We start from the raw sequence: 17,233 nt of genomic DNA on the forward strand, positions 1-17,233 counted from the left end.
CCCTAAACCATGCTACTCCATTCAGCAAGGAGCTGAAACACAGGAGTGCAGCAGAGCGAAAGGAGCCTCAGCTAACATCTGTGATTACATTCATCAAAAAGCAGGAAGAGGAGCAGAACCTCACTCACTGTCCCCCTGCCTCCGTCAGTGCTCATGTCACAGCACACCTGCAGTGGCCTGCTGCCATCCCCGTTCAGGTAAATGCTGTACATGCTGCTGGAGGCACTTCTATTCTGCTGCACATGGCTGCAGTCCATGGGATACTGGTAGAGGAAGCTCATTGTGTGAGCAGAGCGGGGAAAACTGTCCATCAGCAAAGCAGGAGGAGGCACTTCACGTTGGGAAGGTCCTTTGGACAATGGGTACTGGTAGAGAAGCAGAGAAAGCAGCAGCCCCTGCTGTGCACTCACACAGGGCCCAGCTGCATCTGCAGGTAGCAGCTGTTGGCCTTCCCCACTGCCTGGGAGCTGGCACACAGATAGGGTCCCCCAAGGCAGCAAGAGATAGAACCACAGAATCCTAGAATGGTTTGGGTTGGAAGGGACCTTAAAGCTCATCTGGTTCCAACCCCCTGCCATGGCAGGGAAGCCACTCACTACATCAGGCTGCTCAGGGCCCCATCCAGCCTGGCCTTGAACGCTTGGAGGGATGGGGCAGCCACAGTCTCTGTGGGCAACCTGTGCCAACCACCCTCTAAGTAAGGAATTTCTTCCTGATCTCGAATCTAAGCCTGCCCTCTGTCAGCTTAAAACCATTGCCCCTTGTCCTGCCACTGCCTGCCCATAAAAAAAGAGCCAGCCTTGGCTTGCAATAAGAGCGGGAAGAGGAGCCCTTGTTTGTAAAAGTGGGAGTGGCAGAAAAAAGGGACTTTAATTTCTCTGCATTTCACAATTAATCCACAATTGGCAACCCCTGTGGGCATTGGCACAGTACGAGAGGCTCCCACAGCATGCTGGCATGAAATGTTTGATTTGCTGCCAGTCTGGTGTGTGTTTCCTGACCTCTGAACAACCTGGGCAGCTACCCAAGGCCCTAAGATCATTTACACTGCTGTGCTCTGCCATTACTAGGATGTGCAGAAAGATCTCCTGCATTATCATCCTCTCTCCTGCCCACTGGCAGCTCATGAGCAGGTTTTGTCCTGCACTTGGCTAGCAAGGCCTGCCAGCACAGGTGACCAGCATGGGCAATCTCCACTCACACTGTCACACTGTGTTCCCAAGCCTCCAGGTGGTGTGGCTTAGCACGGACACCCAGCCAGGAGCAGCACCACTGATGTGCTAAATGGTTGGCTTATGATCACAGTTTCCCTGTGCATCTGTAGGACACAAACTCTGTCTTTGATCTCTACTGTGATGAGCAACAGCTGCAGAGCACAGGGGAAAAATACAACAATCCAAGGCCAGTTCCTACCTGTTGAGAAGCTATGCTCTGTCTTTCTGCTCTGGTGATCTCCCTTGTAGGGAGACAGTGTACCTCACTCCTTGTGCCAGCCCTTCCAGCACAAACAGTTGTTTGCTGGGACCCAGATATACTTTCTGCTAAGTGACAAAAGCTGAACCCAGCTCAGAACAGCATTTAGCTTTTCTGGACCACTGTGCCTCAAACCCCAGATGCATTTACAGGCTTTTCTTGTAGGGTTCAGAGAGGCAAATTGACCCTGTATCCTTGAAACGTGAAGTCCATCTCCTCAGAAGGAAGACTGGGGGCAAGGTCTCAAGAAACACTCCTAGGACACACTGTCCCTGGTGAGTGCTGCCCCTCCAGGTAATAACAACTTAGAACAAGTGAAGAGGTGACCATGTTTTCTGCACCTGAAGATCTGCTGGGAAGAGGACTCCTCTGGCACTAAGTCCCTCCACAGCTTCTACTCATGACAGCAGCACACTGCCTTCCTTGAGCTCTCCCTCCCTGGGTCACAGCATAGATTCCCACTCAAAATTGTATTTCTGTGGTCCACATACCCACAAGGACCAACTGGCAGAGCCCATAATCACAAGGGTAATTTCAGTGGGGTCTAAGGGCCTGAGGAATTCAAGGAATTCACTGTACCTTGCTTGTCCCATCTTCACCCTGGTAGGTCAGAGAATAGTGATCAATCTGTGGTGCAGCAGGAGTAGGATGAGTCACACCTGATACATGGAGGTTCTTGGGAGGATCAATCTCTATTCAAAAAGTCAAGTCCCATCTGTTATGGATCTAGTAAAAGCATTAGACAAGCCCTGCCTCAGCTTCAGATTTTTGGCAGCAGCTTAAATTCAGGCAACCTGCACCTAAACTACCCTGGCTCACAAGTTCTTCAAAACTTCAAATCAGGTCTATTATAAAATGAGTTATTTATTGAATAGACAGAAGATTATCAGACTAAAGGCCTTAAGCAGAGTTACTGACTACACACTAGAACTACTAGTAGATTTACATAAACCAGTGCACAACATAAAGGTACCTATATTATAGCTAGCAAAGAAATAGTACAGATTAGGAGTCAATGTAGTTTACCACCAACTGATGATAGGGTACACATATTCCTTTTACCTAGCTGCCAGAAGAGTAACTCAGGACCAGCATTCCAAACCTTGAGGAGAGGTCCCCACACATTTCCAGGGAATACAGAAGACTTCTTTGTGAAAGTTTTGCATAGCTTTTATAGTTTGTAAAGTGAAGTGTGTGTCAGTCAAATTCCAAGGCTTATCTCCATTCAATCTGCTCTTAAGGCAAGATATTTATTGTCAGCTGGGAATTCACCTCTCTGGCACCAGAGATAACTCACTACAGGAGAGATGTCTGGCTTGGCTAATCTCACCAATGGGCAGATTCCTGAGAGGGGGGAAGATGCCCTGAGCTATGGCACTGGCTAATAGAATAGATAAGCTCTTCTGTGGCAGAGGGGAAGTCTTGCTACACCACTGCATAAACCAAAGACACAAACTGCAGTGCAGGTCTTGGGCTGAACTGCAGTTGCCTGAAAGCCAGCCAGTGGCCTTCACAGCTAGCAAGCAGTGGAAGCCTACACCAAACACTGCAAGCCTTCTACAGATCTGTTTTGGGATGTTCTGTGAGCCTGACAATTGGCTCAACTGTGCTGTGTCCAGGAGCTCATTGCACGTCTGCCTGAGGAGTCTCCATCAGGCTCATCTCTGAGGAGCCCTCATGGATAGGACAGGTTTAGGCTCTATGCCTCAGTCCCAAAGCACAGTTCTAATGTGGCCTGCTGAGAGCCCCTACCTTTGTTCCCCCACTGCAGAGAAGAATTACTTCACAGGCTTTGTTGTTGTCATGCTCCAGTCTTCTTTAGTAAATGCAGGAATACAACGAAACCCAGAGCTTGAGAGTTCAGTCTGTGCTGGATATGGGACACCAGCTCCTTCACTGGCATCAGAGGCTTGGCCAGACTTTTCCTGAGCAGTCAGACTGCCCAAGGTCAGCATGAGGAGAAGAACAGAATTATTTTAATGCAATGCCAGTTCACAGCAGTTGTCAAGAAGTGTCTTACAAGGTGCCAACAAGGAAGCTGTAGTGCTTCTCTCAGGATAAATCCAGTTTTTAAATCCGTGTTGAAAGTAGCAACACTGGAAGCAGATTCTCTGTAAACTTCATCCTGTGCTTGCTATATTCTATGTATTTTGGGAACATCTTAAGGAAACTATTTGATGATAAGGTTTTACTAGCTTTCCAAGCTTTACAGAGGACGTCCTTGGTGGGCAGTGCTGGCCTCCAAGGAAGAGTGCTTCAGCCCTGAAGTACACCTGAGTCTCCATCAAACTATAAATGAATAATTTATCTCAATTCCCTGCTCTTCCACAAATCTCCCTGAAGGACTATGGACATGTTGTTGTCTGTCTTTTCTGTATAAACCAGGCTACAAAACTTCCCAGGCCTTGAAGAATGCTATGAGGATAAGCATAACAACAATTATAATGTGTTCGTGAAAAGGCCACAGAAAAACACAAGGCCGTGCTTTATCTGTCTTAGATAAATGAGAAGAGTCGAGCAGGCTGGCTCCTCCCAGGAAATGCTGCACTCCTCATGCACAGGAGGCTTAAAGCAGATAAAAAGGCGAAGAAGAAGAAATCAAACCACCAAATCTAAGAGCAGGGGCACTGTAGTTCACACCCCATGTTGTTTAAAACGCTGTCTGTTCACCACAACCGAAGGCCACCTTACACGAGGCTCACGAGTTAAGCAGTAGTCCATTATCTAATGAACTTGTGCTTCATTTGGAGAGCACTGAACAACTGCTTTAAGTGAAACAACCCAGAAACCTCCTCACACAAGTTCACTACATGTGTATCTCCAGCTGGACAGGAGAGGGAGCTAAGAGGTACCAAATCCATCCCAAGAAGCAAGCGATGGGAAGGGCAGCCTCGGACGCTGCGGTCTCACAGCATTGCCCTTAAAGGGCAGCTGGCAGTTCCCATAGGTGCAGGTGGCCACCACAGGGCAGTTTCCTGCCCCAGCCAGTTTTAATGCTAAGGAGTAACCAGCCAGCACCTTGAGTGAGAAAATGTATTCCTTTTGTCCTCAGAAGTTGTATTATTTCAGCAGAGGTATCATTTCTTTTGTGCAGATATTTCAAAAATATCACTACTAATGTTAAATGCATTCCCTCTCCCAGCAGTTTCACTTCATGTGAAATCTCCAGGTGTCTCCATTTTCATGCCTGTTCAAGAAAAAAAAAACAAACAACATTTCAATTTGCTGAAACTCTCCTTGAATTTCTAGTTCCAGATAGGTTCAGCCTTTTGGCCTCAATTTGTCCCTACCAGCTGCCCTTGACCTCTGTAAGCACTGGGGAACTCTTTGGCATCTTGCCCTAAACCCAAGTTTCAGCTGTTCTATCTCACACCAGATGGATTCATAAACTAGAAAAAGTGCATTAGCAAGGTCGATGGATATGGAGTAACCCCAAATGTTCCCAGTACATCACAGTCCCTATGGCTAACTGAACAGAACAGATTTAAGCCTGCTTAGCAGTCTCCTAGGACTGGCCTAAGGTCACAAGTCAAAGGGCAGGGCATTATTTTTAACTGTCTCCAATTCTAAAATGGTTTCATTTTGGTTGTTAAACCTGTTATTGCTAGGCTTGATAGCAGCACATGAAGCACTGCACACTTTTGATTAAGGACTAGTGAAATAAGGACCATCAGCTGCCATCACTCTTGTATTATGACATCTGCCTCTTCCATAATCACCTATAGCAGCAGTCTCTGTTATGGGTAGCCTGCATGCATGAATTTCAATTACTACATTTGATGATTTAAGTAGGGCTACCACTGTGCAGCAATGCAAAAAGAGCTCATAAAACAAAAAATAACCAGCCTCCAAAGCACACATACTTGTCACCTGTCCAGAAAGTGAGAGAACAACCAAAGCTCCTTCGTTAAGAGGCCAGGGTGACCCAGGTACACATTTATGCATTATCCCCCAGCAAGTCCCTGACCTGGAGACGAGTCCTGGCAATGCCTGCCACCACTTTCAGTGGATTCCAATGTTCAGATTTACAGTGTTGTTATGAACAGGGAACATGTCAGGAAGATCACTACACATCCTTAACCAGGACTGGCAACACAAGAACAACTGAGGAACCATGACTATTCATTCTATTGCAAAAAAAGGTGGCCTGCATGCTGTTAACCTCTCTGCACTTCAATTTCTTCATCTAAAGGAAATTAATAGTTCCCTACTGCATGATGAAGGATAAACAAATCAACCAATTAAAATAAGACTACACCAACACATAAGAGACACTGCTGCAAGGGCTTTGTTTACCCTAATCCTTGTTAGTACTTACAACATAGCCCATTTGTAGTACCTACAGGTAACTGGAATCTCTCTCTGATGATGCTGAATAGGTTTCATGGCAAGACACACTAACCTGAAAACTTGATCTGTTAAGCCTGAATCTCCCTCTGCTGTTAAACTGTCTTAGGGTGGGCATCCTTAGTGTCAAGGCAAAGCTGGGCTTTAGCTTGTACTCAACAAAGTCCATTGCCCACTTACCTGTCACAGCCTCAGTGCCGGCCCTCTTGCTCTGCTGCTCTCCCTTCTCTGCCCAGATATAAATGATGTATTCCGTGCCTGGCCTCAGTCCTGCCAAGGTAGTGACATTCTTGTCTTTTTCCACCTCTTTCTCCTCGTTGTGCCCTCTAGCTGAGGTGTAGCTCACTCTGTATCTGTCTATGGAAGCCTGGACTACCTTCAGGAAACAGTAATTGCATCCTCTGTCACCTGGTCAATCAACAGCTCAGTCAGGCTGTCAATTTCTGTAAGAAAAAGTTGTAATTATTTGAAGTTTTAGTATAGTGCTGTGGTAATCACAATGGTCTAAAGACACAGACAACACAAGTTTTATAGCCAGAGGTAGTGTGTTCTATTAGACTATCAAATACATTTGGAAAAACAGATGAAATTTGGGAAATTATTCTATGTCTAAAGACCTAAAAGGGGTTTTGTGTATCCAAAAGCTTGCCTGTTTTTTTCTCTCCAGCCCAAACTGGCAAATCCAACAGAAGTTTTACCTTTAGCTGTAAACTGTGTTTTGACCACGCAGTGCAAATAACCACTACTTAAGCAAGTCACCGTTGGATATTTGTGGAGCCAAATCATTTTGTACTGCTGGATACAGTGCAAGGAAGATAAAATAAGTGTGCTAACTGCTTCCATGTCCTTCTGTTCTTGATACATTGATAACCACATCTGCACATCAGTGCCAAGGTGGCTGAGCTTTGGCAGGGTCAGTCTGCCCTGCACTGGGTGAGATGTGCTGCTGGTTTCTGTGGAACAGCTGAGTGAAAAACATGGGTGTCCATACAGGGCTACTTACTCCTTCCCCTCAAGGGCCCTGCTGATTTCTTCCACCTCTTATCCTTTATTTCTTGCCAAGAAATAAACTAGCAAGCAGGGGGGTGCCCAATTCTGAGGTATTTCAGTTGGGCTTTAGGTCTCTGCACAGCTATGAGAGCAGGGCTCTTTCTTTGGGACCAATAAAAGCAGAGACAGAGCCCAGGCACAATATGGTGTTACTGTCTTTTGCTTTCTGAAGATCACAACATCTTGCCTGAGTTGTTCTGGGAATTAACAAAAAAAAAAACCCCAAATCACCTGCTCAGAATCTGCGAAATGCAGCTGTCACTTTCAAACTCCTCCCACTGTTACAATCCTTCCCCTGCCCCATTCTCAGATGGAAACACAACACTAGATTCCAGGAATCCTAAGTTCGTATCACAACACAGCCTGCAGTAATGTGGCCCTTTGAGGACAGCCCTAGAACCCACGACCTTCACAGAGAACAAGTTGTTTTGTTTGGTTGGTTAGGATTTTTTAAGTCACTGAACTACTAAATACATCTTAGCAGCCTGAGCAGCAAAGGTCTTGCAGATGCCTCTCAAATTATTGCAACAGCATTTCTTATTCTGCCAGAGGCTCTAAACTCCAGGGCACAAATGCACAACAGCCACAGTGTAATTTACCCCACACCAGCTTAGCTGCACTGTGATTTACCACACATTAGCTACAGTAAAAGTTGTGATTTTCCACCTGCGTGTACTAATCTCAGCTCTTTTGTGAGATGAAAATACATTATTTTTCATTTTAATGAGAGATGCTGAGGCTTGTTTGTACCACCAGCAGCAGATGCTGGGAATGAGGATTTGAATAATCACAGCTCAGCTCGTTAGCAGTATGAGATGCTCACCTGTGGCAAGAAAAACTAAGCAAATTATTTTCTTGTGCACTATGAAAATCAAGTTTGTTCTTCAGTTCTAATTGCACTGCAGCTGGGTACAGACTGTGCTGCTCTGCACATGCAGTGCTTTTCACTGCTTAACTCCCTGTGTGGTCCAGGAGCTGCCCACACAGTCATCTGTACCAGTGAGAACATGGGCTGGCTCGAGACAATGAACCAGCTTGAAAGTGGGGATTGACTGAGCTTCATCATGAACCACTGGACTGATCCCCTCATGTGACAGCTTCAGACAGTCCTACAAATTCCCCCGAGGCATCTCTTGTTATGTCTAGTCCAATTTATTATGCTTAAATGTGTTGGTGAACAACCTGAGTGGAGCACTGCAAACATTCCCCTAGGTAATTTTTGTGAAGAAATGCAGATTGCACATAGAGAAGACATTTGTCAATCGTCAGCAGAAACTGCTTCTGTACTCACAGTCAAACATGGATGGCTGGATTGTAAAAAGTCATTAAGACAGTGGTTCAAGAAGTTTCCCAATCCAGCTGCAGACTCAGCTGCAAGCACCCTTCCAATGGAGACTTCCCTGTCACCAAAGGACAGCAACCAAATATACTGTTTGGGAGATTTGATTTCCCACAGGTTTTTAAATTTCTGTTATCATCCAAATAAACAGTTTTCTTTTTTACACTTTGCCACGATTACCTGTCTGAAACGTGTACGAGCCTCCTGTTGGGAAATGCTACAACAGTCACCCAAAGAAATGCTTGGATATGGTTTATGGCATTTTAAGGGCAAGGCATGAATTACACATTCCAGGTGGTTATGAGGTTTTAGTTTTGGCTGTGGCTGACTGTTCTCTGTACTAATAGTAACTGGTCCCTTGCCATAGTGCCTGTCCACAACAGGACTCAGAGTCATAAGCTGAGCTGGAGACCCGTTCAGCCACACTAGTGTCTTGGGGTGACTTTATGATGTGTAGCCCATATCGCTGCCTATGCCCAGAAATTAATTTTTGTGCCTTTCTATGCCTCTAAACTGAGCCTGAGAGGGAGAAGAAAAGAAAACTGAGCAAAACTTTCTCAAAGCAGTTTGCAGCTTGTTCAAGGTCACATAAAGATAGCAGGTTTTTTTTTCCCCAGCTGCGGCAGGGGAGCAAGGGAGCACCCGGCTTGCTGGGTTCCAGTCAGCTTTTGGCCAGTTTTTCCAGTTTTCTTGTTCTCCAGAGAGAGACTGAGAGTTGAACTTTTTCCTTCTCTGGAATTTTGGATTTTCTCCCTTTTCTACTGGACTGCTTGATTGCTGTAACATCAGAGCACATTGGGAGGACTTCCCACCGGGCACAGAGGGCCTGGCCCTGGGCCAAGCCCCAGCTCCAAGGAGACCAAAGGGAGGACTCGAACGCTTTCCCAGGTTTTTCCTCCACAGCGAAAGATTTTACCATTTAACAATGTTTTCCTTTCCCGTGTGTTTGGTAAATAAATAGTTTTATCTTCTTCACTTTCCTTCGAGGAAAATTTATTTTTTTTCCTGAACCTGGTGGGGGAGGGGTGGTTGTGCCTTCTCTCAGAGGATATATTTCTAAATTTGGCCAAACCGGAACAACTAGTAAGAATTACATGGATTTTTTGCCTCACTAAAAATGTGTGCAAAGCAGGAGAGGCTTTACCAAAACAAGTAAAATTGATGAAGAAGTTTGAATTTCAAACTCAGTTCTCTCCAGTGCTGCTACAGCTCACCTGTCACAGCTCTGGTGCTTGCCTTCTTACTCCTCTGAGGCCCCTTCTCTGCCCAGATGTCAGTGACATATTCCATGTCTGGCTTCAGATCCAGTAAGGTGATCATGTAATTTTCACAGCCCACCTGTATTTCCCTGGTGTCTCCATCAGCTGAGGTGTATCTCACCATGTACCTGTCTACAGGAGCCTCCACTTTATTCCACGAGACAGTGGCAGTATCCTCTGTCACTCAGTCAGTTGTCACATTGGTTGGGCTGTTGACTCCTGAGAGAGCATTTCAAAGTGCAGGATTAGCTACCTCCAGTTGAGTTAAACCACTAAAATACATGTCATGGCATGTTAGGAAGAAATTCTTCCCTGGAAGTGTGGTGAAGCACTGGAACAGGCTGCCCATAGAAGTTGTGGCTGCCTCACCCCTGGAAGTGTTCAAGGCCAGGTTGGATGGGGCTTGGAGCAACCTGGCCTACTGCAAGGTGTCGCTGCCCATGGCAGGGGTTGGGTTAGATTGATGCCTGAAGTGGCCACCTAAAAACAGAGACTAGACAAGAAAAAGGGAATAAAGGTAGGTATTTATTTGAAGGGCCTTCAGGGTACACTCTAGGGAGTTAAAAGGCTACACCCAAGATGGACTCTGGGTCACAAGTTCTTCACACTTTTTTAAGTTTGGCCCATTTGCATATCAGGATAAATTCTCCAATTACAACCCCATTTAATGATGAAACTACCCCAAGTTTTCCCTCCTCTTCAGAAGCCTTAGTTTACTTATTTTGGGGCCTGGGACAATCTAGGTGTCCTTGGAGAGCAAACCTATAGTGGCTTGTTAAGTCTAACTAGCATGAGACAACAGCAGCTAACAGGCCACAGGAAACTTCAGAGTTACACACTAGGCAGTGCAGGATTTGAAAAATATAGAAGTTAAAACCTAAGGCATCAAGACGATGATCTTTAAGGTCCCTTCAAACTCAAACCATTCCATGTACACATTTCCTTTATTTTTGCCTTGCTGCTTCGGCCAGCTAAAACACTCACTCAGGTTTCCCCCAACAGCCTTTGAAGGAAGGCATCCATGAGAAACCAGGAGAAAGAAGGAATGTTCTACCATTTAGATGAAGCTCTCCATTTCTTTCTGCAGGCAGAGCTTGCAGGCTACCTGTCTCACCTTCCATAGGTACCAGCTTTACCGAGATGCCTTAAAGATCTAGAAATATAACAACACACTTTCAAGACAATATTAACTCAAGAAGTAATATAAAAGCTGGCCTTTAACTGGAGGCCTCCAGAGGCAAGTATGGAAAAATGCCCACCTCACATGGGGCAAATACAGTTTTATAAATTTATCAAACTAGCATAATTGACAAGAATCCCCAATTAGAAACACAGGTGAGGAGGTAATTCCACCCCTTGGTTCAACCTCCTCTGGAGACCCCCTTCTTCTAGTTGTTTATAGAAAAGTGTCTTGGGAGGGTAGCTCATCCTTGGTCTCCAGAGGAAGCAAGATTAGGATTGGGGCCTTTGGAATGTGTTTTGTCTTTCTGTCTATCAGAGTAGGAAAAATGCTGGGGCTAGCTAGGAGCTATATAACTATACAGCAATAGTCTGCAGAGAGACAAATATATGAAGAATATATAAAAGTGAAAATCATTTTGGCATCAACCTTCTGGCTTGCCCCTCCCAGCTCCAAGTACAGTGCCTACCCTTTCTCTGCCTCCCCTGTCAGCCATCTGCTGCTCCTCCCTTTCTTGCCTTCCCTGCAGACCTGTCTCTCAGACTCCCCCAAGGTTTTGCTATTTTAGCTGATGAATCAGAGCTTGGTGGTAGCTCTTGAAGTAGCTGGTATTTGTCTTAGTTATATCTCCTAAATTCCAGGGGTTACATAAGAATATGAGCATTGGGGATTTTTTTCCCCTTTTTTAAGAAGTTTTGCAGCCCCCATGTCTGCCAAGAACAGCTTGAAAACACAAGTCAAGGGTATTCCAAATAATCAGAGTCTACAGGGCAGAAGAACAGCCTTAAAATGACATTGTGGAGGTTGTAGGTTCTGTTGGTTTAAATAAATTTCATTTTAATGGAATAATTTACACAATAACCTCAGGAATGTCAGGCCTGATACGGAATTTTTCAGTCGCTGGAAGCAGCACGCCTACCCTTTTGTAAGTGATGAATTTCAGAAATTCCAGAATCTTGTAAGTAGAATGAGAGTTTAAAATTCTTCAAGGTGTCTTTTGCAATAGAATAGCTCAAAAATATTCAGCCATTTTTTTTAAGACACTCAATTAGCCAACAGAGTTGTTACTCTGTGCAGAGGCTAGCTCACTACTCTTATCCTGTGTCTGGATGGAGCTGTTAGTCAAGTTTAGGGTGAAGTTACTGTAAAAAATCAAAGCAAAAGACTGAGCTAGGCCTAGGTTTAGTATTTAATATACAATGTAGGCAAGCTCTAACAAGATATAAGCAGACCTGGCTGCAGGTCATGCATGAAGAAGCAGTCAATTATGAACCTTTTGTGCTGGAATTCTGAGAGATCTGTCCCCAAACCCTGTAGAAAAAGCAACTTTCCACATACCAGTCCTGCCAGTCACCGAGAATGGTTTCCCCTCTGTTCTGTCTTCCACAGGTATGACAGTGACCTCATGTTCTGTTCCAGGTTTCAGGCCTACAAAGAGCAAAAGGGAGCATTACCAACAATTAGGGAAGACAGCATCTTTTCTTGAAGAAAGCTGTTTTGTGTAGTTTATCCAGCTCCAGGTTTGTTGCAGAGGGGAACTGAAAGTTTAGACTACTATCCAACTTGCTTTTGCCTTTTCAATGCTTTGGTAGCACCTTTGGTCTAGGCTTGCCCTTAAGGCATATTGACTGCTGCTGGTGGGGACTTCCATAATATCAGCTCTGAAACAGAAGAATGCATTTTTTTCCAAACAAGGACAGAATTATATGACTGAATATGCCTGGAAAATTGCTATCCACAGAGCATAGCTTTCTCCCTGTGGAGACACCCATCCTTATGCGATAGGGGAGCCAAAATAGATCTCACTGGACATTCACACATGAGAGAAGAATTGTCTCAGGACTACAGTCTGACTGTCAGTCATTCCTGCCACTTCTCCATGCTCCTGCCCAGTTTGGAACACCCACAAGTACTCACTAGTCAGGATGTATCTGCTCTTAGGGTCATTGCTTTTGGGCACCATGACCTGCTTCTCCTCCATCTCCACTAGGGATCTGAACTTCAGCTTGTAATAATCACATCTGTTGGTGGGTTCTCCTGCTCCACTTCCAGGGAGTACTCCATCTCCTCTGTCACCCAGATGGCACTGGCTGCAGGCAGGACTGGGAAAGATAGCAGAGGGATGTAGGGAAGCAGCAGCAGCACAAAAAGGTAAATAGAAGACAGAAAAGTTGCTAAACAATGCTCCTTCCCTGCCCCATTTCTTGCTCTGAGACCCGAGACATTTTCCTCAGCCAAACTGAAGAGTCAAGCAAGTAGAGCACAATCATTACTTGAACAGCTTTAGTTTTATCCATGGTAACAGCCCAGCTCTGGCATTTGCTGGCTCTCAGTTCCCACCTGTTGTGCTAGAAGCAGGAAAAATGTCAAAATCACCAAGCTTTTCACTGTCTTTGCCAAGTACAAACAAACAGCATAGTATCAGCTGCTAACCAGATGACATTTCAGCTCTCAAGAAACTGCTTCAAATACACAGCCTTTGCACACTCAACCTCTTAACCTCAGCAGGATCATGCTCATTCAGGCCTGGAAAGAGACCATGAGGAGACTACTCACTGCAGCAGACATGTCTGGACAGTAAGTACCTAGGAATGACACCCTGCCTACTTTGAAGTTTTTTCTGCATCCAGTTGAACAGTGCATTACTCTTAGTAACATGCTGCCTTTATCCTGAATGCTCCCATTCCTGACTCTTGCAGCAGGCAACACCACAAATTCACTGCAATTCACTTGTCAACAACAAGTGGGATTTGGACAAGAAAAATGGAGAGAGAGGAAATCTGCAATACATTCAGCCCTAATGATCCAAATCTGGGAACAGATTCTCCAGAAACAATGACAGAACTAGGCTGGGAAGAGAAAGTGCTCTCCAGCACTCAGTTCCCCTCACTTGTTGAAATCTAACTTAAAGATTTACAACATTTACAATTTAAAAAAAAATATTATCTGCTCCTACCTGTACTTGCTTCTAGATGCTTGGGCTCACTGGCAATCCCCTTCTTCACATGATGGAAGTGTGACATTGTGAGATTCCACCCTTGTACCACATGCAATCTCAGAGCTGAGCCGCACTTTGGGCATGTGCATTTATTTCACCAGCATCTCATACCCAGCTAGATAACAGGTAAGGAGGTAATTATCCACACCAGTCACTGGATCCCAGCTGACAGCCTGAGAGTTCTCCATGGAGATCAGCACCTGCATATTCTGGGGAGCAAGGACTAAAAGAGAAACAAAGAAAAACATTACAATGAGGATCACAACTTGCCATATGGCCAAGCATGAAATTTCTTCAAACATATTTTGAGTAAGAAAATGCAGAACTGGAGCTCCCCGCCTGCAGTCATCTTGGATTTAACCATTTCTTTCTGCTCAACAGCATATCATTAGATACAAATGAATAATGCAGCCAGTAACAAATACAGTAATTTCCTGGATGACTCTTTCCAGCTTCTAAACCCACACTGGCATATGGAAAACTCTCTCATAAAGCTCTCCCTACCAATGCATCTAGGAAGAGAAAGACAAGCCAAACCCCTCTTTTCCTGTAACTGTCAGAGTTAATTCAAAATGTCAACTGGTCCCCGAAACCAGGGAGTGCAGCTTCTCTACAGCAGAGGCAGAAAACTGAGCTCTTCTGCCTGAATACTGATGGAAACTTACACTTGGTACCTGGAGGAGACCTGGGCAAATCTGCTGCACTTAAGACATTTCAAGACACCAATATTACCTTAATTTTGCCACAAGACAGACAGCTCATCAGTGTCTTGAAGCAGACCTTGAAAGCAGTCCATATAGAACATCTGTTTACCATCAAATTTACCTGACTTTAATTACAAGTGAGCTCCTCATAAGCTGATCAAGCCATCTACCAGCTGTATTTCATTAGCAAGTGTTGTGATTTGACACTGGCCAAATGCCAGGCACCCACAAAAGTCACTCACTCATCTTCTCCTGCTACAGCTGGGCAGATGGGAGAAAAAATTTAAACGAAGGGCTCATGAGTTGAGATAAGGACCGCGAGAGAACACTCCAAGGGCAAAACAGGCTTAGCTTAGAGGTACAAAGTGAGTTTATTACTAACAAAATCAGAGGAGGGTAGCGAGAAGTAAAATAAACATTTAAAAACACCTTTTCTTCCCCCAAGCCCTCCCTCCTTCTCACGAACAGCAAAGGGGAGAGGGCCTGGGGGTTTGCTCAGTTTGTCACCCAAGGATCTTCTTCTGCTGCACAGGGAGAGAAGCTGTAGAAGTTGTTCCCCTGCTGCCACGGGAGACAGTTCTCCGTGACCTTCTCCAGCGTGGGTCCACTCTCACGAGCAGCGGTCCTGCCAAACCTGCTGCGGCGTGGGTCACTCTTCCACGGGGTGCACTCCTCCAAGGCCAGGCTGCTCCAGCCTGGGAGCAGGGCACCCTCTCTCCATCGGGTCTCCCACTGGAGCACAGCCTCCTCCAGGCATCCACCTGCTCTGGCATGGACACCTCCCCCATGGGCTGCGGATGTATGTCTGCATCCCCATGGATCCCCACGGGCTGTGGGTGGATCTCTGCATCCCCCGTGGATCCCAACGGGCTGTGGGTGGATCTCTGCATCCCCCGTGGATCCCCACAGGCTGTGGGTGGATCTCTGCATCCCCCGTGGATCCCCACGGGCTGTGGGTGGATCTCTGCATTCCCCGTGGATCCCCACAGGCTGTGGGTGGATCTCTGCATCCCCCGTGGATCCCCACGGGCTGTGGGTGGATCTCTGCATCCCCCGTGGATCCCCACGGGCTGTGGGTGGATCTCTGCATCCCCCGTGGATCCCCACGGGCTGTGGGTGGATCTCTGCATTCCCTGTGGATCCCCACAGGCTGTGGGTGGATCTCTGCATCCCCCGTGGATCCCCACGGGCTGTGGGTGGATCTCTGCATCCCCCGTGGATCCCCTCAGGCTGTGGGTGGATCTCTGCATTCCCTGTGGATCCCCACAGGCTGTGGGTGGATCTCTGCATCCCCCGTGGATTCCCAGGGGCTGCAGGGGCACAGCTGCTTCACCATGGTCTTCACCAAAGCCTGCAGAGGAATCCTGGCTCCGGTGCCTAGGGCACCTCGTGTCCCTCCTTCTCCACTGACTCCGGTGCCTCCGTGTTGTTCCCCTCAGGTGTTCTCACCTCCTCCTCTTCTCTGGCCAGGAAAAAACTGTCCATGCACACTGTTCTGATTTTCTTCTTCAATCTGTTATCACAGAGGTGTTACCAGCCTCTGCAATTGGCCCAGCCTTGGCCAGCAGCTTGTCCATCTTCAGAGCCATCAGGGATTGGTTCTGTCGGACATGGGGAAAGTTTCCAGCAGCTTCTCACAGCAGCCACCTCTGTGGCCCCCACGCTGCCAAAAACCAGGCCCTGCAAAACCAACACAGTCCCCTGGTCCGGGGCTGCTCCGGGCCCGTTCCCGGCTGCCCCGCTGCTGCTGGGACCCTTTGTGACACGGGACATGATGGTGGCCAGAGACCTTTGTGACATCAGAGAGCCCCACCCTGGCTGAGGGGTTTCTAGGGGCACCGCAGGGCTCGGGGTGCCCAGTCCCAGGAGAGCCACTCTAGAAGGAGGAAGCAACTCCCGGGATCCGTCCGCGCCAGAGGCCGAGAGTGACGGACGCGGACAGAGCCAGCAAAGCCACCCCCGAGTCCCGGTGCCCCAGCCCCGTACCCAGCTGGCCGCACGCCCAGGCCCTCAGCCGGCAGTGAGTGGGGGCAGGGAGCAGGTCAGGCCTGCCACGGTCACACATCGAGCAGGACGAGGGGAGCTTTGCAGAGATGGGCCAAGAGCTTTCCCTGTGGGGAGCTGAGATGGTGCAGGAGATGTGCAAAATCTCCCTGTGGGAACAGCAGACAGGGCCAGAACTGCAGCCAGTGAAGGACAGCAGCGACAAGGAGCTGTCCCGAGGGGCAGAGGATGGAGCCCAAGAGCTGTCCCAGCAGCAGGACGATGTCACCTGCAGCACTGGGGACAAGCCCTTGGGCCCAGGGATGCAGGAGGGGCCCCAGCCTTGTGCCCCGGCGGGGCCCGGCTCCCCCAGCCCCGCGGGCGCAGCGGTGGCAGCAGAGGCAGCGCCTGCCCCGCCCTGCGCCTCTCCTGCCCCGGGCCGTGCCACGGGGGCCGAGCCGGCAGCTGCTGCCCCGGCCGGAGCTGCTGGGCAGGAGGAGCCCCCCGAGCCTCTCGCTGAACAGCAGGAGGAAAAGGCACCGCAGTCTCCTGTGCCCAGCTGGGAGCTGCCCTCAGCAAGGGCACTGAGCCGGGTTCCTGCCCCACGGAGCCCCCCGGGCCGCAGCCTGGTTTTTGAAGTGGCCTGGCGCCTCAGCCCTGAGTATGTGAGGCCCATCCCGCTGGAGATCCAGCGATCCGGCGGGTGGCAGCCGGAGGGACTGCGGGACCTGGAGCAAAGACTGGCTGTGCTAATGGGAGAAACAGCCACGGCTGAAAGGGAGCAGAGCCCGGTGCCGGACCCGCTGATCCCCCTCAGCCCCTCGCCCGCCCAGCTGGGAGCCCTCAGGGAGCAGCAAGAGGGGACAGCGGCGTGGTCAGAGGAAGGCGGCGACAAGGAGA

General features: G+C 47.8%; 1 protein-coding gene across 1 annotated transcript in view; it reads right to left on the bottom strand.

The window, feature by feature from the left end:
• TNN (tenascin N) overlaps positions 1-17,233 on the bottom strand; it is a 35,255-nt gene that overhangs the window by 4,414 nt on the left and 13,608 nt on the right. Inside the window, 13 exon segments of the mRNA XM_069023202.1 lie at positions 129-280; positions 1,414-1,466; positions 1,468-1,538; positions 2,053-2,100; positions 4,384-4,469; positions 6,001-6,201; positions 6,204-6,263; positions 9,424-9,687; positions 11,987-12,076; positions 12,566-12,667; positions 12,670-12,750; positions 13,605-13,659; positions 13,661-13,869. Coding sequence (XP_068879303.1) covers positions 129-280; positions 1,414-1,466; positions 1,468-1,538; positions 2,053-2,100; positions 4,384-4,469; positions 6,001-6,201; positions 6,204-6,263; positions 9,424-9,687; positions 11,987-12,076; positions 12,566-12,667; positions 12,670-12,750; positions 13,605-13,659; positions 13,661-13,869 — 1,472 coding nt within the window.

Source organism: Aphelocoma coerulescens, chromosome 8, assembly GCF_041296385.1.
Source record: "Aphelocoma coerulescens isolate FSJ_1873_10779 chromosome 8, UR_Acoe_1.0, whole genome shotgun sequence".
In the NCBI taxonomy this organism is placed as follows: domain Eukaryota; kingdom Metazoa; phylum Chordata; class Aves; order Passeriformes; family Corvidae; genus Aphelocoma; species Aphelocoma coerulescens.